This window comes from Tursiops truncatus, chromosome 1 (genome assembly GCF_011762595.2).
Source record: "Tursiops truncatus isolate mTurTru1 chromosome 1, mTurTru1.mat.Y, whole genome shotgun sequence".
Taxonomy (NCBI): Eukaryota; Metazoa; Chordata; class Mammalia; order Artiodactyla; family Delphinidae; genus Tursiops; species Tursiops truncatus.
Genome location: NC_047034.1, coordinates 158,829,330 through 158,853,091, shown reverse-complemented (window position 1 = coordinate 158,853,091; position 23,762 = coordinate 158,829,330). Strand labels below are relative to the sequence as shown.

At 44.9% G+C, this 23,762-nt stretch overlaps 1 protein-coding gene across 1 annotated transcript in view; it reads right to left on the bottom strand.

Moving 5' to 3' along the window:
• SPOCD1 (SPOC domain containing 1) overlaps positions 1-23,528 on the bottom strand; it is a 28,902-nt gene extending 5,374 nt beyond the window's left edge. Inside the window, exons 1-10 of the mRNA XM_033838960.1 lie at positions 23,396-23,528; positions 22,343-22,702; positions 5,644-5,682; positions 4,469-4,645; positions 3,964-4,005; positions 3,750-3,810; positions 3,337-3,427; positions 2,434-2,593; positions 2,210-2,326; positions 434-559 (exon numbers count right to left, since the gene is read on the bottom strand). Coding sequence (XP_033694851.1) covers positions 434-559; positions 2,210-2,326; positions 2,434-2,593; positions 3,337-3,427; positions 3,750-3,810; positions 3,964-4,005; positions 4,469-4,645; positions 5,644-5,682; positions 22,343-22,702; positions 23,396-23,503 — 1,281 coding nt within the window. The 5' untranslated portion in view covers positions 23,504-23,528. The remainder of the gene's footprint in view (positions 1-433; positions 560-2,209; positions 2,327-2,433; positions 2,594-3,336; positions 3,428-3,749; positions 3,811-3,963; positions 4,006-4,468; positions 4,646-5,643; positions 5,683-22,342; positions 22,703-23,395) is intronic.
• Positions 23,529-23,762: the final 234 nt, after the last annotated feature.

The window sequence follows — 23,762 nt, the reverse complement described above, 5'->3', positions numbered from 1 at the left end:
CCAGGTGGTGCCCTGCCGGCGCATCCCTAAGTCCTTCTGCTGAATAGAGCAAGTCTCTGCTCCTTGCATCCGAAAAGTCGCTGCCTCAAACAGCGTGTCCCTCCTGCTTCCCAACCTGGGATCTGGTCGGAATGCCTGAGGTTGGGGGGAACTGCGGAGACAGGACTCACTACTACTCACACGAGGTGCCTTGGGGTTAGGCCAATAGGAGGGGCAGCAGCGCTGCGAAGGTGCGGACAGGCCCGGTGCCGGCGTTTGTCTCACCCCGTGCTCACCCAGACCCTGTGCGGCCACCGTCATTCCCCTATCTACGATGAAGACCGTGGGCCTCAGCGTAGTCAGATGACTTGCCCAAGGCCACACAGCTGGTGAGGTGAGGGGTGGGATCCGAGGGCACAGGCCCTGCCTGGCACCACGTCAGGCTCCCACTTACCACCAGATCCTCCAGGGTCAGCGTCTGGTCCATGTCCCGCAGGATCTCGACTTCCCCCTTGTGGGTCAGTTTGGAGGCCGGGAGGCTGCACGGCTCCTTCTGCAGCTGCGCAATGATCTCCAGGCTCTGAGGGGCGGAGCAGCCCCAGCTCAGCCAGGGTTGGAGGACTTTGGCCACCAAGAGCCCAAGTGCTCCCTTGAAGCCCCTCCGCTGTGGCCCCTTCCATGCCAGCCCTTTCCCTTCCTCCACGTCTCTGCTTCTGCCAGTCCCTCACCTGGAGACCCCCCACCATCCGCCTTACTTCTCCATTTTCCACTCATTCACCCTCCAACTCAAACCCGGCCTCCCCCAGGAAGCCTTCTTGAACTTCGCCTTCTCGCACGAGTCAAATCTGCCCGACTGTATCCCACCCACCCTCTGCCCTGGGAAGAGTGTGGGGTAGTCGAAAGAGCACAGGCGCTAGAGCACCAGCTGTCATTAATAAAGGCCCACAAGATGGTGTGGCCCTGGGCAAGCCCTTCATTGCTCTAAGCCTTAGTTGATCTGTTCTCTAGAAATGAAATTAAGAGCATCATATTAAACAGCTTATGTTGAGTGTTTAGCCTGGAGCCTGGCTCACAGTAAACGCTACTTGTGATTCTTATTGCTGATCAGTGTCATCCTACCTGAAACGATTCCTGAAAGCCTGTCTCTTTCTTTCTAACAACCCCGGGAGGACAGAAGCCCTGTCCTCCCAGCAGGGTTGGCTTTGCGGGCATGGGCTCCATGCAGTAGCCCAGGGCCCTGTGCCTAGAAGGGCCCCATGCTAAATACTGCCATCATCTTGAAATTTTTTTTTTTTTTTTTCTTGGCCACGCTGCCCGCATGAGAGATTTTAGTTCCCCGACCAGGAATCGAACAAGTGCCCCCTGCAGTGGAAGCACAGAGTCTTAACCACTGGGAAGTCCCTGAAATTCTTAATCGTTGAACAAAGCACCCGCATTTTCATTCTGCACTGGCTCCACAATTTACATAGCTGGTCCTGGTCGCCCACAGTGCCCGGACAGAAGCTCAGAGTGGACAGATGCTCCTAACGGATTCCAGTTATTAATTCTAACCAGCCCAGTGTCTGTCAGAATAAGGGCCTTATTGCCCTAGCCCGTACCACAGGCCCTGCTCCCTCGGTCAGTCCCCTTCTCACTGGGGCACCAACAAACATTATGCAAGCAGCTCCTGAAGCTGGCTCAGTGCCCACACCTCCCCTGCCCCTGTGCAGTTCCCCCTGGGTGTATGGGGGTGTATCTGTGAACTGCTGGAGGCTGTGGGGTTCCTCGCTCAGCCTGGGGCACTAGGAAGACTTCCAGCCTTTTCTGGAACTTCTGGGGCTGGACTGGAGCAGGGTCATCACACTGGGTCTGTGCCCCATGGATGGCGGATGACAATCCTGGATTCCAGACTCTGCGCCAACATCCCCAGTCCCCCCACCCCCCCAGCCCAGCTCCATAGAAAAGCAAGTGGAAGACAACACCCCCGTTGGTGTCACCTCTCTACTGAGCTCTCCATCTCCAACCCCCTTCATTTCTGCCTCTTTTCCCTTCTTTTTTGGTGGGGAGAGTCTCTCTGACTCTCTCCCTGTCTGCCCGATCTTTCTGTTCCCTCGTTTCTGTTTCTGTCTGTCCTGTGCTCCCCTGTCTCATCACCTTCCTCCTCACTCTTTGTCTGTCTCTCCCGCTCCATCCTCGGGCCTCCCCCTCCCCAAACCCCTTCTCCATGTCCTGACTTGACCCAACAGCTCACCCTCTTTTCCTCCTGGTCCCGCCAGCGGGCCAGCTCTTGGGGGGCCAGCTGGACCGAGCTCATCCGCACCAGGCCGTGGGGGCTGACGTCTCCGTGAACCACTTTGAGAAACAGGTCCTGCAGGGGCAGGGGCTGCACCACACCGCTTGGAGAGCCCCACCCAACATCCTGCCAGGGCTTCCCACCTCTGAGGGGGACCCAGCCTAGCCCAGAGCCCCACTCACCGGGTTCCTGGGGTCCCGCAGGTTGAACAGCAGGCTGCGGTACTTGTTCTTGTAGCGGCCGTCGGTGGCTTGTGTCAGGTCGAAGAGGGCTGCCTCGATGCCGGCAGCGATGCCCTCCACGGCCTCCTCACTCAGCGCCAGATCTGGGCGCCCCTGAAGGCTGTGGGGCACAAGGGCAGGGCCAGGGCACCGAGCCCGCGAGGGAGACATGGGTGGAGAGCAGGGTCTGGGCCAACTCTGGTTTCTATTCTGAACATTTTCCTACATGAACCCATTTATTCTCCCCCCAACTCCGTGAAGAAGAGGTATCATCATTCTCCATCTACAGATGGGGTGACTGAGGCTCACAGAGGATAAGGGGCTTGCCTGAGGCCACACGATGAGTAGAAAAGCAAGATCGGATTGCTCAGCCCCTGCTCTGTCCCTGGCCAGTAAACCGGGGTATGGAGGGAGGGGAGGAAGCCTGGTGGGGGGAGGGCAAGGCATGGGTCAGGGGAGGGGATGGAGCCCTGGCCCTGGATGTAACCCTGAATCGGCTACTGACTTGCTGTGTGACCTTTGCAAAACCCTGTCCTCTCTGGGCCTTGGCCTCACCATTAGTAAAGTGACAGTTCTGTGCTCAGATCTCTGAGAGTCTCACTGTGTCTGAAAGCATTTGCTGTGGGCGACATCCACGAGGACCTGAGCAGACACTGAGAGCTGCAGCGGCTTAATGAGAAAGCACAGCCCTGAAGCCAGAGAGACCCAGGTTCAAACGTGTGGGCAAATGACCTCACAGGATAAAATGGGGTTAGTCGTACACACAGAAGCCCTTAGAACACGGCACGGCTCTGGGAGGTGGTGTGTGTGAAGGCAGCCCTTCAGGACGTCCTGGATGTCAGGGAACGCGGAACAAGGCCTTACCGACTCCACAGCGCCTCCCGCATGGCACGGACCACAGTGCCCCGTACCCCAATATCCAGGGGTAGCTTCTCCTGTTGGGGCTGAAGCTGAGCTGTGGGGAAACAGAGTCTCTGGCGCCCAGTGGATGCTCAGGGGCAAGGGGAGGGGGTGACTCAATGCTGAGGGGCTTAGGCAGGCAAGGCAAGGGTCCCACCCTCAGAGACCCAGGGCGTCTAGGATGTCTGTCTGGGAGCCGAGTCCAGGCAGCCAGCGGTCCCCAGCCCATTGGGGAAGGACTACAGGCTGATTGCGGGTGGGAGAGGAGAGGAGTCTTGGCAGGGGCTGGGGCCCAGAGCTGGGTGGGAGCCCCCTGCGTGCTCAGCAGTCCCTAGAAGACAGACGGCTGCTGAGGGGCACCCTCCACGGCCCCTCACCTGAGTCCTCTCCCCGCGCCTGCTCCCCAGGCTCCTCCTCTTCAGCCTCCACTGGGCCACACTGTAGGGGAGGGTGAGGACCCGAGGCCTTGTCCCCGGGTGCAGCCTCCCAGCCCCAGGGGGACCCTGCCTCCCCAGTCACCTCCCCAGTCCCACATTCCCCCTACCCGTGCTCCAGGGAGGGATGCCACGTGGCCAGGGCAGAAGCACTCACCCCCGGACACTCTGCACCAGCCTCCTGAACGGGAACCCCCTCCTGCAACAGAATGAGCATGTGCAGAAGAAGGTGGAGCCCCTGGGCAGAAAGGAATGACTCCTTGGATGGTGGAAGGGGTCAGAGAGGCCACCAGAGCCCCATGCTGTCCCCCCTGAGGGAGGTGGCTAGAGGATCTTGGGATGGCAGGACATGAGGGGTGGCCAGGAACAAAGGCCAACAACTGCTCTCTCCCCAAATGCATGGAGGCCCAGCCCCTCCCTTCCTCCTCTGCTCCGGTCAAGCTCCTGAACTCTGCAGTGCAGGAGAAGGAATGCACAGACCACCGCCCGGGGGCGGCCAGCCAGCAGAGGTCTAACTCTGCCTCTGGCTTTTACGTTCTGTGTGACCATGTGCAAGTCACGGCGTCTCTCTGGGCTGCAGCACCATCTCTGCGAATCAGGTGTGCATGTGCCTCTCCCAACAGGATGAAGAGACCTGCCAGTGTAAAGAACATCTTCTGTACCTGGCACCCCGTGGGGCCCCGGGCCATGGGCCTTTCCTTCAATCTGGGCCTCTGGACAGGTGAGGCTGAGTTGACCTCCATCATGTCCTCCAGAACCTCCAGCTTCGGAGGCAGGAGCCCCCCTGCCTGGCCGTAGCCGATGGCCCCCAGGAGGTGGATCACTGCCCCAGAACCAACCTGCCAGGGGAGAAGAGCCCTTCAGAGCACTAACCTCACCTGCAATTGTTTACTGTCCTCGCTCTTCCCTGCTGAACTGTAAGCTCCATGAGGACAGGGAGCATGTACGTCTTAGCCCCCATTGTATTCCTAATGCCCAGAAAAGGCTGGCACAGAGGAGGGCTCTATAAATGTTTGCTGACTGCCTGGCCTCCATCCCAGGAGAGAAGCCTGTCTTCATTCCCATCCTCTCGGCTTCCCCTCTCACTCCCAGCCACGTTCAGAGTTACCTGGACCCTGTACTGAGACCCTTCTCACCCTTCTGACCAGAGATACATCTTACCAGGGAGCCATATCCTGTTCTGAACCCACCTTCTCTTCCTCAAAGCTTTGTCATGCCCCTTTTCCAGGGTCACTGACTTGCCTTTTGCCCTGAAACAGCCACGTGGCGAACACGTCCAACACCCCTTCTGAAAGCCTGCTGATCACCCCTCTATTGCCCCTGAGAGGAAGCCCTTCATGACCATTTCAAGACGCAGAGTGGTTCTGGGTCTTCTAATGAGCTATAGAATCTCTCCTGCTCCCCTTTTTGCATTGGCTGCCAGGAAGCTTAGTATTAACTTTAAGCCTAGACGTTGTACCTTTCCAGGATTGGGGGGTGGGGTGTTGTAACAAGATTTCCCCTTCTCCTCCCCCTTTTCTTGCTTTCTTTAGACTTTAACCCATTTGAGTGTGTTTTGATTCTTTTAATTTATTACAAACCACAGGGAATTGTTTTGAAAGTAGATGGGTCTAAAAAGTAATCCTTGAATGAATGATCATGAATGGTCAGGTTCCAAGGTTTGGGGGAAAACAGAGGTCTGAGATTCACGTCATAGGAAGTGGGGAGTACTAGGAAGCTCCGGAGGAGGGCAGGCTGGGGCAGGGGGCTGGGATCGTCTCTGGGGAGGACCCCTCCCACCCCACCACACCTCAGGAGAGAGAGAAAAAACAGCAGTAATAAAAAGGAAAAAACCTACGTAATACACATGCTTCACCCCATGGGCCATTTTCATTGCCTCCTCGGAGAGAAAGAAGAAACAGACATTAGAATTCAGAGGACCCAGTGACCCCACTGCAGGGAATTCACAAGAAAATACACACAAAGGTGAAAGATGTACATTCAGCGTTCACTGGGTTGGCATTTATAACAACAACAAAAAAATTGGATACAATCCAGTGTCCATCAAAAGGGTAATGGTTAATAAATAGTTACATATCATACTACGGATTCTAAGTGGCCATTAAAAAGAGTGAGTAGTAATAAAAAACTACCATTCATCAAGGGCTTATAAAGCAGCTGACCCTGGAAGAAGCATGTCATACATGATCTTATTAAGGTCTCAGAACAACACTATGAACTATGTACTATTTCCATCCCCATTTTACAGATGAGGAAACTGAGGCTCAGAGAGGCTCTGAAAAGTCCCATAGCTACTAAGTAACTAGAACCTAGTTCTGTCTGACTCCGAAGCCCAGGCATTTAACTGCTGGGCTATGTGGAGAGCACTGAGAGATATGGTAAGATTCATGGAAAGATGTCAAGCTGTATTGTTTGGAGAAAAAGAAAGAAATAGGTTACGGAGCAGTATGTGTTGCATAAACCCATTTATGTAAATATATATTTATAGATGCATAATAGAAGTTATCTCTGGGGAATGAAATTCCAGGGGGATTTTCACTTTCTACTTGTAGACACTTGGGTATTTATGTTACTCAGAATGAGCATGTGTCTCTTTTATAAGCACAAACATACTTTTTAAATTAAAAGACAAGTTCAGAACAATGTGTGTAGTGTGCTACCATTTGCTTTAAAAAGAGAAAGATTTTTTCATTGTATTTGCTTGAATCTGCATGAAATATCTCTGGAAGTATCCACAAGAACTGGATATCAGAGGCTTCCAATAGGAAAGGGACTGGGAGTTGGGAGGGAGACTTTTCACTTTTTTTTTTTTTTTTTTTTTAACCATGGGAATGAATCAGCCTTTCAAAAAAGTAAATTGAGATGGGGGGAGGGGGTGGCAGAGAGAAAACAAGGGACATCTGGGAGGGAAAACAGGGAAGAGATTAAGAATAGTCCTTCACAGTTTCAAACCTTTTGACTGGCCCCTGTTCTCAGGGGTCCACATACCAGTGTTATGAGGTTCCCAAACAACAGGCAGCAGAATCAGACCAGCAAAGGCTTTAGATACTGGACTTATCAGACAAGAATACAACATATTTATGTATGATATATTTAAAGAAATAAAAGGCAATATCGAACATATGAGTGAAGGGCAAAAATATGTATTAAAAATATTATATATATATATATATATACTCTGAAGGGCAGATTTGGTTGGGCACAAAACACGACTTCTGGAAATAAAAATATGATAATAATAACTATTAAAATTTAAAAGTCAATATATAGGTTTAATAGCATATTAGACACAGCTGAAATAAGCTAGTGAACTAGAAAATAGACTTAAAGAAATTATACAAAATATTTACAACACAGAGACCGTGAAACACAATCAAAGAGACACAAAGGCTAGAGCGAAAGGACTAATATCACTCTGGAACTAAAGTTCCAGAAAGAGAGAGGAGAGAATTGAGCAGAGGGAGTATTTGAAGATAGACAGCTAAGAATTTTCTAGACTTGATACAGGACGACAATTTACAGATTCAAAAAGCTCAGTGAATTTCAAAAAGTTTAAATGAAAGTAAATCCACACCTAGACACATCATAGTGAAACTGCTCCACACCAATGATAAGGAGATCCTGGGCTTCCCTGGTGGAGCAGTGGTTAAGAATCCGCCTGCCAATGCAGGGGATACTGGTTCGAGCCCTGGTCCGGGAAGATCCCACATGCCGCGGAGCAACTAAGCCCGTGTCCACAACTACTGAGCCTGCCCTCTACAGCCCGCGAGCCACAACTACTGAAGCCCACGAGCCACAACTACTGAAGCCCGCACACCTAGAGCCCATGCTCCACAACAAGAGAAGCCACTGCAATGAGAAGCCCGCGCACTGCAACGAAGAGTAGCCCCTGCTCACCGCAACTAGAGAAAGCCCGCGTGCAGCAACGAAGACCCAACACAGCCAAAAATAATAAATAAAATAAATTTATTTTTTAAAAAAAGGAGATCCTAAAAGCATTGAGAGGGGGAAAAAAATCTAACACTTTAATAGCACTGAAAATGTGCTACCACTGTTCTGAATGCTTTCCTTGTTAGTTCACTTAATCCTCATCACAACCCTGCGAGTTAGGTACTGGTACCATTATTGCCCCCATTTTACAGAAGAGGAAATTGAGGCACAGAGAGGTTAATCAGCTTGCCCAGTGTCATACAGCTAGTAAACCAAAGATCTAAGATTTAAATCCTGGCAGTCTGATTCCAGAGGCCACACCTTTAACCGCTAACGCTATAATGCCTGCCTCTCACAGAAAGACACTCTACCTACAAAGGAACGGTAGTTAGACTAACAGCTAACTTGTCAATAGTAATATGGAAGCAAAACGTAGTAGAATAATATTTTCAATATGCTTAAGGAAAATATCAATTGTGCACCCACACAAAATATTTTTTGAGAATGAAGATAAAATAAAGATATTATAACTTATTTACAAAACAGAAATAGACTCACAGACATAGAAAATAAAGTTATGGTTACCAAAGGGGATAGCGGGGGTGGGGAAGGATAAATTAGGAGTTGGGGATTTACATATACCCACTACTACATATAAAATAGATAAACAATAAGGACCTACTGGGTAACTCAGGGAACTATATTCAGTATCTTGTAATAACCTATAATGGAAAAGAAACTGAAAAAGAACAGATTCAGTGAACTGAGTCACTTTGCTGTACACCTGAAATATTGTAAATTATACTTCAATTTTAAAAATGTTTTAAAATAAAAAATAAAGATATCATAGAGAAAACCAAGAGAGTTATTGTTTTTCTTGATAATTTTATTTTTCTCAATAAACAAAATGTTAAAGGATGAACTTGAGGCAGAAGGAAGGAAAAATGATCCCAGATATAAAAGCTGAGATGTAGAGAGGAATTCTGAGCAAAGAAAATGATAACTATGTTGTTAAATCTAAACGAACACTGATTATATGAAACTATAATATTTGTGTAATTTGTGGGATTAAAAAAATAACTTAGGACCAACTTACTAGATAACAACAGCACATAAATTGGGAAGGTGCATGCTTGGAACTAAAGCATTCCCAGATCATCGTATTACTTCAGAGGAAGATAAAAACAGTAACTTCCTTTATACTTTGATAGGTCAGGTATTTGTGTTAACATTTCTACAACAGCCACCAAAAGAATACAAACAGGGCATAGAGGGATAAAAAGGAATAAGAAAAAGTAATCAATCTAAAAGGAGGTAATAAAAGGGAGAAAGTGTATAAGAAAATGCAGGATATATGCAAAGCAGAAAATAAGACAGTAGGAATAGAGTCAAATAAATCATAACTACAACAAATGTAAATGGACTAATATTTCAGATTAATGCAAAAATTATCAGAACTTTAAAGAAAGGAAATCCAATTATAAGACACTTATAAAACCTATTTATGAAACACAACAATGCAAAAAGGTTAAGAGGAAAAAATGGAGTAATATGTGAGTGGGCAAATACTAACCAAAATAAAGTTTTGTAGCTACACTAGTCTCAGACAAAACGAACTTTAAGGCAAAAAATAATTAGAGGCAAAGACCTCATTACATAAAGATTAGCAATTTCACCAGAAAGCTATAACAACTCTAAATGTATAAGCGTCTAATAACATAATCTCAAAAAACATAAAGTAAAAATTGACAAAGCTATGAGGAAAAAGACAAAACCACCACTATAGCATGAAATTTTAATGTATTTCTCTAACTATTGCTAAATCTAGCTGACAAAATAATCAGTAAGGATAAAAAAGATTGAATGAAAACAATGAAGAAGCTTAATCTGTGTACATATATAGAACACTGTTCTTAATATACACATTCTTTTCAAGTATACATGTAACATACATGAAAATTAAGCACAACCTGAGCCATAAAGCAAATAGCAACAAATTTCAAAAGACTAGTATTTTTTAGACCAACACTGCCCAATTAATTACAAATGTGAGCCATAGGTGTATTTTTAAGTTTTCTAGCCACATTAAAAAAGGTAAAAAGAAACAAGTGAAATTCATTTTATATTTTACTTAACTCAAAACATCCAAAATATTATCATTTTAACTTGTAATCAATAAAAAACATTATTAATGAAATTTTAATTTCTTTTTTTCAGTGACTAAGTCACTGAAATCCTGTATGTATTTTACACTTACAGTACATCTCAATTTGGACTGGCCAGCTTTCTTTTTTTTTTGCCGCGCCACGCAGCATGTGGGATCTTAGTTCCCAGGGATTGAACCCACGCCCCCTGCATTGGAAGCACGGCATCTTAACCACTGGACCACCAGGGAAGTCCCCTGGCCAACTTTCAAGTATTCAGTAGACACAAGTGTATAGTGGCTACCACATCAGATGACTCAGATAAAGATCACTTTCTCAGACCATAATATGATTAAGTTAAAAAGCAATAACAAAAAGAAAAACATAGAGAAAGAAAGTAAAGAAAGAAACTCATATGAATGGAAATTAAGAAATACACTTCTAAATAACACATAGGCCAGGGACTTCCCTGGTGATCCAGTGGTAAAGAATCCACCTTCCAATGCAGGGAACGTGGGTTTGATCCTTGGTTGGGGAACTAAGATCCCACAGCCGAGGGGCAACTAAGCCCATGTGCCACAACTACTGAGCTTGCGCACCTCAACTAGGGAGAAGCCCATGTGCCACAAGGAAAGATCCCGCATGCCTCAATGAAGATCCCGTGTGCCAAAACTAAGACCTGATGCAGCCAAAAAATAAATAAAATAAATAAACATAAAATAAATAAATAACACATAGGCCAAAGGAAAAATTGTAATAAAAGTTATGAAATACTGAGAATTGAATGATAATAAGAAAGACATATATTAGAGTGTGTGGATGGAACTAACATCATCATTAGAGGTTCCTTTAGAACTTTAAATGACTATTAGAAAGGAAAAAGATAGAAAATTAATGAACTAAGCATCATTCTTAAAATATTATAAAAATAAGAGAATAAATGGAAAGAAAGATGATACTGAAAACAAACATATAATGGAGAGGATCCACAAAACCAAAAATCAGGTCTTTGAAAAGACTAAAAAAAAAAACAATTCTCTGCCTAAGGAAAAGAGGGAAAGGACAATGAGACAATATTTAGAATGAGTAATCATAAGTGCACAGATATTAAAAAGATAAGAGGCTATTGTGAAATACTTTATGCCAATATGCAAGTAGATCTGAAAACTCAGATTAAATGGATACAATTCTAGAAAAATGTAACTTACCAAAATTGACTCAAGGAAAAAATTTTTTAAACTGAATAAGCCTATAAGCATAGAATTAATTGAATCAGTAGGGAAGGAATCATCTTCCTTAAAGAAAACACCAGTCGAGACTTCTTTTTTTTAACCAGTGATGCTACCGAAATGTTCAAAGAACAAATAATTCCAACTTTATACAAATTACTGCAGCAAATGGAAAAAGGGAAAACGCTCTACAATTCATTCTATGAGGCTGCAAAACTGAATACCAAAACCTCACAAGGACACTGTAAGAATAAATCATTTCAGGCCAGTTAACTCATCAACAGAAATACAAAATTTCCAAACCAAATATTATCAACATGAATTCAGAAAACATAAAAAAGATATAACATGATCAATTTGGGGTTTATTCCAGAAATGCAAGATTGACTTAATATTTTAAAAACCCAACTCATTAAATTAACATTAGTAAGAGAATAAAAATCATATTATATCAAAAAATGCAGAAAATATACTTCTTAAAATGTACTGTCCATTCAGAATAACAAGCAAATCAGGAATAGAAGGGAGCTTCCTTAACTTGATAAAGTATCTATATAAAAATACAGCAAACATCACACTCATGGTGAAATGATGACCACATTCCCTTTGAAATCCAGAACAAGACAAAGTTCCCTGTTACCCTATTACTACTTCTATTCAATATTATACTAAAGGTCTTAGCTAGCACAGTAAGGAAAGGGGGTGGGGGAGATGTAAGAATTGGAAAGGAAATAACAAAACTCTCATTATTTGCAGGTTATATGACTACCTACATAGAAAGCAAAAAAAAATCCTAATAGGTAAATTATATAAATTAATAAAAGATTTCTGCAAAATCAATTGCATGTTATATACCATCAATAGTTAGAAACAGCAATTTTTTAAAGTTACCATTTTATAATACGTAAACACATAAAGAAATAAAATCAGACAGTATGTGCTTTCTGATGGAAAGACCACACCACTACCTAAAAAGTAGTTGGCCCCAAAACTTTGAATCCAAATCTAATCAAAGCTCCAGGTTTAACCACCAGTTCACAGAAAATACAGAAGACAGAGGAACAGGCTGCACTATAACCACAGCGATGCAATAAGCTACAGGAAAAACAACCTAGTTTCTTCAAAAATGACTGCAAGAAAAACAAGATTGGAAACAGACCTATACGTTAAAAGAGGCTTACAAGGCATATCAACCAACTGCAATGTGTAGATTTTACTTAGATCCCGACTTTAGAAAGACAAAGTATAAAAATAAATTATCATCTTTATGAAACTATTGGAAATTTGGATATTAAACAAATATTTGATATTAAGGAATTATGGTCAACCTTTAGAGAAAATAATGCGTGGTTGCTAGAGTTGGGTGATGAGTACAAGAGATTTCATTCCAGGCGCCGGTAATTTTTTTCTGTGAAAAGCCAGAGAGAAAATATTTTAGGCTTGCTGGCTATACAGTCTCCATTGCAATCACTCAACTCTGCCACTGAGGTAGGAAATCAGCCATGGACAATTTGTTAACAAATAGTTGTGCCTGTGCTCTGATAAAACTTTATTTACTAAACCAGCTGAGGTGACCAAAGCGTGGGTGATAACTTGCCAACTCCTGCTTAAAATTCAATCTACTTTTACATATATTTGAAATTTTCCATAACAAAATATTATATATAGATACCGTATTTAGGAATAAATCTGAAAAAGATATGCAAGACTTTTATATGCAAGAACGTATAAAACTTTATTGAAAAACAATAAAGATGATCAAAATAAATGGAGGAATATACTATGTTCATGGATTGGAAGACTCAATATTGTAAAAATGTTAGTTCTGCTTAAAATGATTTACAGGTACAGTATATTTCCCATTAAGATCTCAACAGGTTTTTTCAAGTGTGGAAATTGACAAGCTGATTGTAATATTTATGTGAAGGAGGAAAAAAAGTAAGAGTAAAGATGCTCCTGAAAATAACAAAATTGGGAGACTTTTCTTGCTAGATATCAAGAAGTATTAATAATTATTATAATTAATTATAATTATATATTATAATTAATTTATTATTAATTATAATTAATATAAAATATATGCATAAGGAAAGAAATTTTAAACAAGATGAGCATAGGGAGAACAAAACCAATCCCACATATATGGAGACTTGATTTATGACAGGGCTGGCATTGCATATAACTGGAGAAGGACAGAATTTTCAGTAAATGGTGTTGAAACAATTGGGTATCCATATAAAAAAGTGATATACCCCATATCACTCACAAAATCAATTCCAGGCAAATTATAGACCTAAGTGTGAAAGGAAACACAACACTACATAGAAGAACATCTTCATGACCTTGAGATAGGAAAGAGATTCCTTAAAAAGATTATACCTATTAGGATACATATAAATTAGGATACATTAAACTTAAGAATTTCTCCAGCAATTCTACCTCTTTTTAATTCCAATTCAATTCAACTTCCACTTCTGGGTATAGACACAAAAGAACTGAAAGCAGGGACTTGGATATTTGTATACCAATGTTCACAGCAGCATTATTTACAATGGCTAAAAGGTTGGAAATAACCTAAATGTCCATTAACAGATGAATGGATAAACAATATGTGGTAAAGGCATACAATGGAATATTATTCAGCCTTAAAAAGGAATGAAATTCTGACGCATGCTACAACATGAACCTTGGAGACATTATGCTAATAAGTCAGTCACAAAAGGACAAATATTGTACAATTTCAATTATATGAGGTACCAAGAATAGTCAAATTCATAGAAACAGAAAGTAGAATAGTGGTTATCAAAGGCTGGGGGAAGGGGAGAATGGGGAGTTATTGCTTAATGGGTACAGAATTTCAATTTGGGAAGATGAAAAAGTTCTGGAGACGGATGGTGGTGATGACTGCACAACAACGTGAATGTACTTAATGTCACTGAACTGTACACTTAAACATGGTTTAAAAGGTATATTTTATGTGATGTATATTTTACCGCAATAAAACAATTTTTAATAATTAAGAATTTCTACCCATCAACAGACACCATAAGGAAAGCAAAATATGAACCACACTTTGGGAGAATATATTTGCAAAACATATAGCTGACAACGGAAGAGTATCTAGAATACATAACGAACTCCTACAGATCAGTAAGGAAAAGTTAAAACCAAAAATTTTTTTTGGCAAGACTTAACAAGAAATGACCAGAATGCATGCGAAGATTCTTCTTAGTAATAGGGAAATGAAAATTAAAACAACATTGAGACACCATAGCGTATCCCTATTTTGGCAAAAATTGAAGTCTGATAATATCAAGTGTTTGTAAAGATGTGGAGCTACTGGAATTTTGCACTGCTGGCGGGAGTACACACTATTTTCAGCCATTTTAGAAAACATCTGGCACTGTTTAAGTTGAATATGTGTATACCCTATAACCCAGCAATTCCACTCCCAGGAATATTCCACGGAGCCACTCTTGCCCACATGTACCAAGAAACATACAAAACTGTTCATCATAGCAGCACCATATGTAATAGCAAAAAACTGCAAACAACCCAAATGTCCACGTGGAGTGAAGGAATAAATAAATTGTGGTATATTCGTGCAATAGAATCCTTACTGCCAATACTTAGGATATGTGTGAACTTGGGAAAGTTACTTAACCTCTCTGTGCCTCAGTTTTCTCATCAGTAAAATGGGGATAATACAAGTATCAACCTCATAGTGTTAATGCAAGGATTATTATCATTATTCAAGGCTCTTAGAACAGCGCCTGGGACTCAGCAAGCTCTCTCTATAAACTCTGATGTTGTTAAGTTTCCTTGGCTCCTGCCCCTGAGAGAGTCCCTCCCGGTAACTGACCAGACTTCAGTCTCTCCATTTCCCTTTAAGCAATGTTGTCCTCGATGATCTTTCCCACCTTCCTTCTCCCCTCTTGACCCCACCCCACCTACTGCTCTGCTCCTGCAATGCTCCAAGCTGCTCCCTGTCTCTGTACTTTTGCATGTGCTCTGCGCTCTTCCTAGTATGCCCTTCCTACCTTCTCTGCCTGCTGCACACCCACTTCCTTTGCCCAGATCCAGCTCCCACAGCCCCCTCCTGTGCCCTACCCTACCTCCAAGCCCTCCCACACACCCCTCCCTAGGGAAGACTCAATTGCTCTCTGGGTATCCAGAATCTGCTAGGTGTCAATCTGAATCTCAACTCTGGTTACTTGTTTGTCTCCCCACACTGGACTTTGAGATCCTGGAGGAGCACTCCCTGTTTGCTGAACAAATAAAGCCCCATAAAAATCTAAATCCCTTAGCCAGGCCTTTAGCATCCTGGCTCAGTGCACAGAGTGGAACTGAACAGGCCTGGATTCAAATCCTGACTCCACTGCTTACTTACTGCACGACCTTGAGTGAGTCACTTAGCTTCTCGGAATCCCAGTTTTCTTAATCAGCAAAACAAGGGTATTAACACTGACTTTTCATGCTATTGTGAGGATTAAACATGAGATGATGACCTATGTGAAGCTCCTGGTATACAGTAAGCACTTAAAGAGCTATTCTTAGGCTGTCCATCTGCTGGAGACATGCTCCTCCCTCTCACAACTCCTGATGCTTCGTAGCTGCAGACGGGGTACCTGACTGTGGGAGCCGAGGTGGGGCCGGAGGAGCTGTGTGCCTCCCGAGCTGTGACAGGCAGAACAGGGGACACTGCCAGAGCTGCCCTCCCCACGTCCCTGCTATCCCATCCGCTGAGTGGCTCCAGACCTAACTGACCCCCGTGGGGATCAAATAGAGAAGAAAATGGCGCTTCAACCAACTTCCCCACCCCCCCTCTAAGAGTCTCTATCTCACACCAAAAGAATACAACACAGCCAGCCTCTCATACCAGATTCCCAGCAGTTCTGGGGCCCAGCTGATTCCCACATTTCATAGAGGAGGCAACAAGATTCAGAGAAGAGACATCTCTCGTCTAAAGTCACTCCGTTGTAAGAAGCAAAGCCTGACCCTGAACCTGTCTATCTGCCCCTGACATGAGCCAAGCTGCCTCCAGGAGAAGGTGCCAGGGCCCTCAAAGGGGATGCAGATCAGCTGGGCACTATGCCCATGCTTGCCCACGCCCCACTCAGCCCTGTCCTCAACCACCTGCCCGTCCCTGTCACAGCCCAGCCTCAATTCTTCTCCTTCAGCTGGCACCAGTTGCCGTGGCAACAGGTTGTTTGGGAAGCTGTGGAATGATGGGGCTGTGCCGCAGAGTCAACGATGGGGCCTGGAGGAGAGAGCAGCTGTGGGCTGCTTCCAGTCAAGGTGGGCAGGAACCTGGCTCCGCCACCAAGCTCAAATACCCCTCAAAACACTGCAGACCCAGGAATTCCAATTCCAGGCATCTGGCCCAAATAAATAATCTGAAATGGGGAGAAGCCAGATGCACAGGAGTGTTCACCCCGGCAGTCCTTAAAGCAGGACAAAATTGTATACATCAATAACAGGTAACATTTTTTAGTTTCTTCTTGTACCAGGCACTGTGCTAAATACTGAACACACACACGTGTCATCTCGTTTGCTCCTCACACCGCCCTATGAGGTAAGTACTTCTAATACCCCCATTTTGCAGATGAGGAAATTATACTCAGAAAGGTGAGGCCGCTTGCCTAGGTCACATTCAGAGAGTGGCAAAGCCAGGACTGAATGCCTGTCTGTCAGCCTCTGAGCTTTGTGCTCTTAACTTACATGACAGCGGTCGGAAATGAGAAGAGGAAGACCCAGCCCATCCTCTGGTCCTGGCAGTGCCTGTAGACCGCTATGATGCAGGGTTCAGGGAAAGCACAGATTTGCAAAATTGTATGTACCAACTGGGAAACACCTTCGAATACTAAAGCACTTGAAAATTAAAGTGTAAGTCCCAGAACAATGAGGCATGGCGTGAACCTACTTATATATAAAAAGGTGCCTTCAATATACAGATGTTCATATATGTATAGAAGTTATAAAAAGGAGACTGGAAGGATGCTAACCATTAACAGCAGACAAAGGGCAATTGGGCCGGGAGGTATTAAACAGGATTTCCTCACTCTGTGTTAACAAATTCATTGTAAAACAATTTTTTTAATACCTAAAAAATCAAGTTATAAATTGTGACATGGGGCTTCCCTGGTGGCACAGTAGTTAAGAATCTGCCTGCCAGTGCAAGGGACATGGCTTCAAGCCCTGGCCCGAGAAGATCCCACATGCTGTGGAGCAACTAAGCCTGTGCACCACAACTACTGATCCCACGTGCCACAACTACTGAAGCCCGCACATATAGAGCCCGTGCTCCGCAACGAGAGAAGCCACGAAAATGAGAAGCCTGTGCACCACAATGAAGAGTAGCCCCTGCTCACCACAACTAGAGAAAACCCACGCACAGCAACGAAGACCCAACACAGCCAAAAATAAAAACAAATAAATTAATTAATTTAAAAAAATAAATTGTGACATGCATGATCCCCTTTCTAGGCAAAGAAAAGACTTATATGCATAGGAAAAAAATGGAAGAAAGGACATATATCAAAATGTCAACAGGATGGGACAGGATAGAAAGCCCAGAGATAAACCCACACACATATGGTCACCTTATTTTTTTTTTTTTAATATTTATTTATTTATCTGGCTGTGCTGGGTCTTAGTTGCAGCACTCGGAATCTTTGTTTCTGTGTGTAAGATCTTTGTTGCGGCACGTGGGATTTTTAGTTGTGGCATGCAAACTCTCAGTTGCAGCACGTGGGACCTAGTCCCCTGACCAGGGATCGAACCCGGGCCCCCGGCATTGTGAGCACAGAGGCTTAGCCACTGGACCACCAGGGAAGTCCCAGGTCACCTTATTTTTGATAAAGGAGTCAAGAATATACAATGGAGAAAAGACAGCCTCTTCAATAAGTGGTGCTGGGAAAACTGGACAGCTACATGTAAAAGAATGAAATTAGAACACTCCCTAACACCATACACAAAAATAAACTCAAAATGGATTAAAGACCTCAATGTAAGGCCAGACACTACAAAACTCTTAGAGGAAAACACAGGCAGAACACTCTATGACATAAATCACAGCAAGAGCCTTTTTGACCCAACTCCTAGAGAAATAGAGATAAAAACAAAAATAAACAAATGGGACCTAATGAAACTTAAAAGCTTCTGCACAGCAAAGGAAAACATAAACAAGACGAAAAGACAACCCTCAGAATGGGAGAAAATATTTGCAAATGAAGCAACTGACAAAGGATTAATCTCAAAATTTACAAGCAGCTCATGCAGCTCAATATCAAAAAAACAAACAGCCCAGTCCAAAAATGGGCAGAAGACCTAAATAGACATTTCTCCAAAGAAGAAATAAAGATTGCCAATAAACACATGAAAAGATGCTCAACATCATTAATCATTAGAGAAATGCAAATCAAAACTACAATGAGATATATCATCTCACACCAGTCAGAATGGCCATCATCAAAAAATCTACAAACAGTAAATGCTGGGGAGGGTGTGGAGAAAAGGGAACCCTCTTGCACTGTTGGTGGGAATGTAAATTGATACAGCCACTATGGAAAACAGTATGGAGGTTCCTTAAAAAACTAAAAATAGAACTACCATACGACCCAGCAATCCCACTACTGGGCATATACCCTGAGAAAACCATAATTCAAAAAGAGTCATGTACCACAATGTTCACTGCAGCTCTATTTACAATAGCCACGACATTGAAGCAACCTAAGTGTCCATTAACAGATGAATGGATAAAGAAAATGTGACACATATATACAGTGGAATATTACGCAGCCATAAAAAGAAACGAGGGCTTCCCTGGTGGCGCAGTGGTTGAGAGTCCGCCTGCCGATGCAGGGGATACAGGTTTGTGCCCTGGTCCGGGAGGATCCCGCATGCTGCGGGGCGGCTGGGCCCGTGGGCCGTGGCCGCTGAGCCTGCGCGTCCGGAGCCTGTGTTCCATGGCGGGAGAGGCCACAATGGTGAGAGGCCCGCGTACCGCAAAAAAAAAAAAGAAACGAAATTGAGTTATTTTTAGTGAGGTGGATGGACCTCGAGGCTGTCATACAGCATGAAGTAAGTCAGAAAGAGAAAAACAAATACCATATGCTAACATATATATGGAATCTAAAAAAAACGTTCTGAAGAACCTAGGGGCAGGACAGGAATAAAGACACAGACATAGAGAATGGACTTGAGAACACAGGGAGGGGGAAGGATAAGTTGGGACAAAGTGAGAGAGTGGCATGGACATATATACACTACCAAGCGTAAAATAGATAGCTAGTGGGAAGCAGCCGCATAGCACAGGGAGATCAGCTCGGTGCTTTGTGACCACCTAGAGGGGTGGGATAGGGAAGGTGGGAGGGAGACGCAAGAGGGAGGGGATATGGGGATGTATGTATATGTATAGCTGATTCACTTTCTTATAAAGCAGAAACTAACACACCACTGTAAAGCAATTATACTCCAATAAAGATGTTAAAAAAAAGAATATTAACTGTATCTTATAACTTAACATAGACTAGGTTCTAATAGAATTTTGACATTATTAATAAAACGTGTTGCAATTACAAAAAAAATGTTAACAGGAGATAGCTGTGAATGTTGGCATTATGGGGATTTTTATTTCTTCCTTATATTCTACAATAAACACATATTAGTTTTTTTTATTAAAAATTAATGTTTTTGAGTGATGTTTGCAAAGACAATGTAATAGCACTTCTAATGTAATTATAGTACCAAATAGTGGTAAATCACACAGGCAGCTCATTGGTTCCTATCCCAGTTCTACTAATTTGTTGTTTGGTCTTGACATAGTCACTTTACCTGTCTGGGCCTCAGTGCCCACAACATTAAAACAGGTATACATCATTAGCATCTACCTCGTATGGTTGTTAGGAAGATGGAAGATAAAGAGCTCGGGAATATACCCAGCTCGTGGTAGGCAGGCCAGCTGCTATTACTGCTGTGATGCTAGCGGGGAATGTGCACAAGCAAGCAGCCCAGCAAGCTCTCCAGACAGACTGCCTGGGTCTGCATCCTGGCTCTGTCATTTACCAGCTGTGGGACCTTGGGCCTATAACCTTACCTCTCTGGGCTTCAGGTGAAGACTAAACCAAAAGCACTTAGCACAGAATACATATTCAATCAATGTGATAAAAATTTAACTATGTGACTACTATATATAAAATAGATAACCAACAAGGACCTACTGTATAGCACAGGGAACTAACTATACTCAATATTTTGTAGTAACCTATAAGGGGAAAGAATCTGAAAAACAATATACATACATATATATGTGTGTATATATATATGTGTGTATATATATATATATATATATCACTGAATTGCTATGCTGTACACTTGAAACTAACATGATATTGTAAATCAAATACTTAAATAAAAATTCAACTATGTGAGCAATATACATCAAACACTGGTAATGCCATCTTCTGCCTTTGGTGTACAAACATGTTAGCGATGATTATTTATAAAATGACCAATATTACTATCAGTAAAAGAACAAAGGAAAGGGAAGCAGTGAATACAGGGAACACAGCCAGGCACTGCCTCCCTTGCTGTGTGAGCTTAGAGAAGTTTGATAACTTCTCTGAGCCTCAGTTTCCCCATCTGGAAATACAGGGCTAATGCCTGTCTCATAAGGCTATTATAACACTCAAGGAAAAGCAAATTTGACATAAATGGATTTACCTTGTGCCTTATGCTAGGCACGTTAGTTTACACCATCATCTCATTTAACCCTCAAAACCAGGGGTCCTCACCCCCCGGCCACAGACAGGTATTGGTCTGTGGCCTGTTAGGAACCAGGCTGAACAGCAGAAGGTGAACTGCGGCTGAGTGAGCGAAGCTTCATCTGTATTTACAGCCGCTCCCCATTGCTCGCATTACCGCCTGAGCTCCGCCTTCTGTCAGATCAGCGGTGGCATTAGATTCTCATAGGAGCATGAGCCCTACTGTGAACTGCGCATGCGAGGGATCTAGGCTGCGCACCCCTTATGAGAATCTAATGCCTGATTATCTGAGGTGGAGCTGAGGCGGTGATGCTAGCACTGGGGAGCGGCTACAAACACAGATTATCATTAGCAGAGAGGTTTGACTGCACAGAGACCATAACAAATCAATTTCTTGCAGACTCATATCAAAACCCTATCAGTTGGTGGGAAGTGAAAATAAGCTAAGGGCTCCCACTGATTCTGCATTATGGTGAGTTGTATAATTATTTCATTATATATTACAATGTAATAATAATAGAAATGAAGTGCACAATAAATGTAATGCACTTGAATTATCCCGAAAACATCCCCTGACCCCGGTCCGTGGAAAAATTGTCTTCCATGTAACTGGTCCCTGGTGCCAGAAAGGTTAGGGACTGCTGCTCAGAACAACCCCATTGGGGCTTCCCTGGTGGCACAGTGGTTAAGAATCCGCCTGCCAATGCAGGGGACATGGGTTCCAGCCCTGGTCTGGGAAGATCCCACATGCCACAGAGCAACTAAGCCCGTGCGCCACAACTGCTGAGCCTGCACTCTAGAGCCCGTGAGCCACAGCTACTGAGCCCCCGTGCTGCAACTAATGAAGCCCACGCGTCTAGAGCCTGTGCTCTGCAACAAGAGAAGCCACCGCAATGAGAAGCCCACTCACCTCAACGAAGAGTAGCCCCCACACCACAGGTAGAGAAAGCCCGCGCGGAGCAACAAAGACCCAATACAGCCAAAAAATAATAATAATAATAAAATAAATTTAGGGCTTCCCTAGTGGCGCAGTGGTTGAGAGTCCACCTGCCGATGCAGGGGACACGGGTTCATGCCCCGGTCCGGGAAGATCCCACATGCTGCGGAGAGGCTGGGCCCGTGAGCCATGGCCGCTGAGCCTGCGCGTCCGGAGCATGTGCTCCACAATGGGAGAGGCCACAACAGTGAGAGGCCCATGTACAGCAAAAGAAAAATAATAATATAAATAAATTTTAAAAAATAAAATAAAGTATAGGATGTGGATGTGTGTAGGTTATATGCAAATACTATGAAAAAAAACCCATTAAATTGGAATTAGTATTCCCTTTCTACAGATGAGGAAACAGGTTAAAAACTATTCCAGGGTCACTCAACAAGGAAGTGGGCAGAGATAAGATTTCAATCCAGGACTCACTGACTCCAAAAGATAATGATGCCCTTCCTATCTCAACCTTTCAGACTCAACCTACCAGTTTGGGGCAGTCTCCTGGGCTGGATTCCTCTGCCTGGTCCTGGCTGGAGTCGTCTGGGCATCTGTCAGTGCCCTGGTCCTGGGCATGGGGCACCGGGCTCCTTCTCAACTGTTTAGCACACTTGGATCTTCTCTGCTCCATGCATGGGCCTGAGCTAGCCTTGCTGGCTACAGGCTGCAGGGCAGCAGCGAGTCCCTGTCCTGGCATCCCCCCAGACACTGGCTGAGCCTTGACCTCCAACTCCTCCTGGTTGTGTGAGGTGGCAGGACCATCACCACCGCCAGGCCCCGCGATGTGTCTGGCTTCTTGCTGCTCTGTGGAAGCCTTTCCGGACACTCCCAGGCACAGTACAGGGCTCTGTGGAGGATCCCGGGCAGCTGGATGAAGGGACTCGCCTCCACTGGGCAGTGGGGACCTGACAGGGTCACAGGGGCTGCCTGGCTGGGTCCCGCCCTCTGCAGTGGGCAAATATTCAAACTTCTCAATCCCTGAGGCACAGCTCATCCAACTTCCACCTGAATCTCCAGGCCCACACCCAGTGTCCTTGCAAGAGAGAGGACTGCAAGGGCCTCCCAAGGACTCCACGTCAGCACCTTGGGGGGAGTCTCCCACAGACTGGGGCTTGTCCCCACCAGGGCTCTGACCAAGCCACAAGAAGTCATCAGCTCCCTCATCCTCTGAGGGGGCCTCAGACCTCCTGCTTTTCTGTCTTGTTCCCACGGACACACTACAAAGATTCCTGGGCCAGCTTCCAGCTAAGATGTTGTGCATTGTAACCTGGAGCCTCTTGGAGGCCTGAGCCCTCCTGTGGGCAGGCACTGTGGGCAGTTGGATGTGGAGCCTGGGGCCGGGCACCGAATCCTGGCTCTCTCCCATAGCTTGCAGCCCCAGGACCACCAGGTGGGCCTTGGCCTCCAGGCTAGTCCCAGGTGCACCCACTACCTGGGAGCTGGCACCTTGCTGAGCCTCTTCCCTGAGGACCCTCTTCCTGCTGCCCACCCAAACTGGGGCCCCAGAGCTCCCTCCTGGCAGGTCTGGTGCCAGGCCTACCATGGAGCTGGTTTCTTCCATATCCTCCTGGAAAAGCCCACAGCTGTTGTGGAGACTGAGAACGGGGTCCTCTGTGCTGGAACCCTCTGCAGCTGCCTCCTGAGACATGTCTGCCCACCGACAGGGGCCCAAAGAAGAAGGCAGGCCCTGTGAGGAGACAGAAAGGGACTTCATCTTGGAGGGTCTGACCCGCCAGCCCACTCAGGACACCAGGCCAGTGGGAACCTGGGAGGCCGCCTCCCTTACAGGTGGCACCTCCAGGTACCACTGATGTAAGCACCCCAGGTGAGGGAGGGGAGGCCTGTCTCCAAGCAGGGTTGAGCTACGGCCACCTTTAAGGTCTTCCCCTCTCTGGGAGTTCACACTT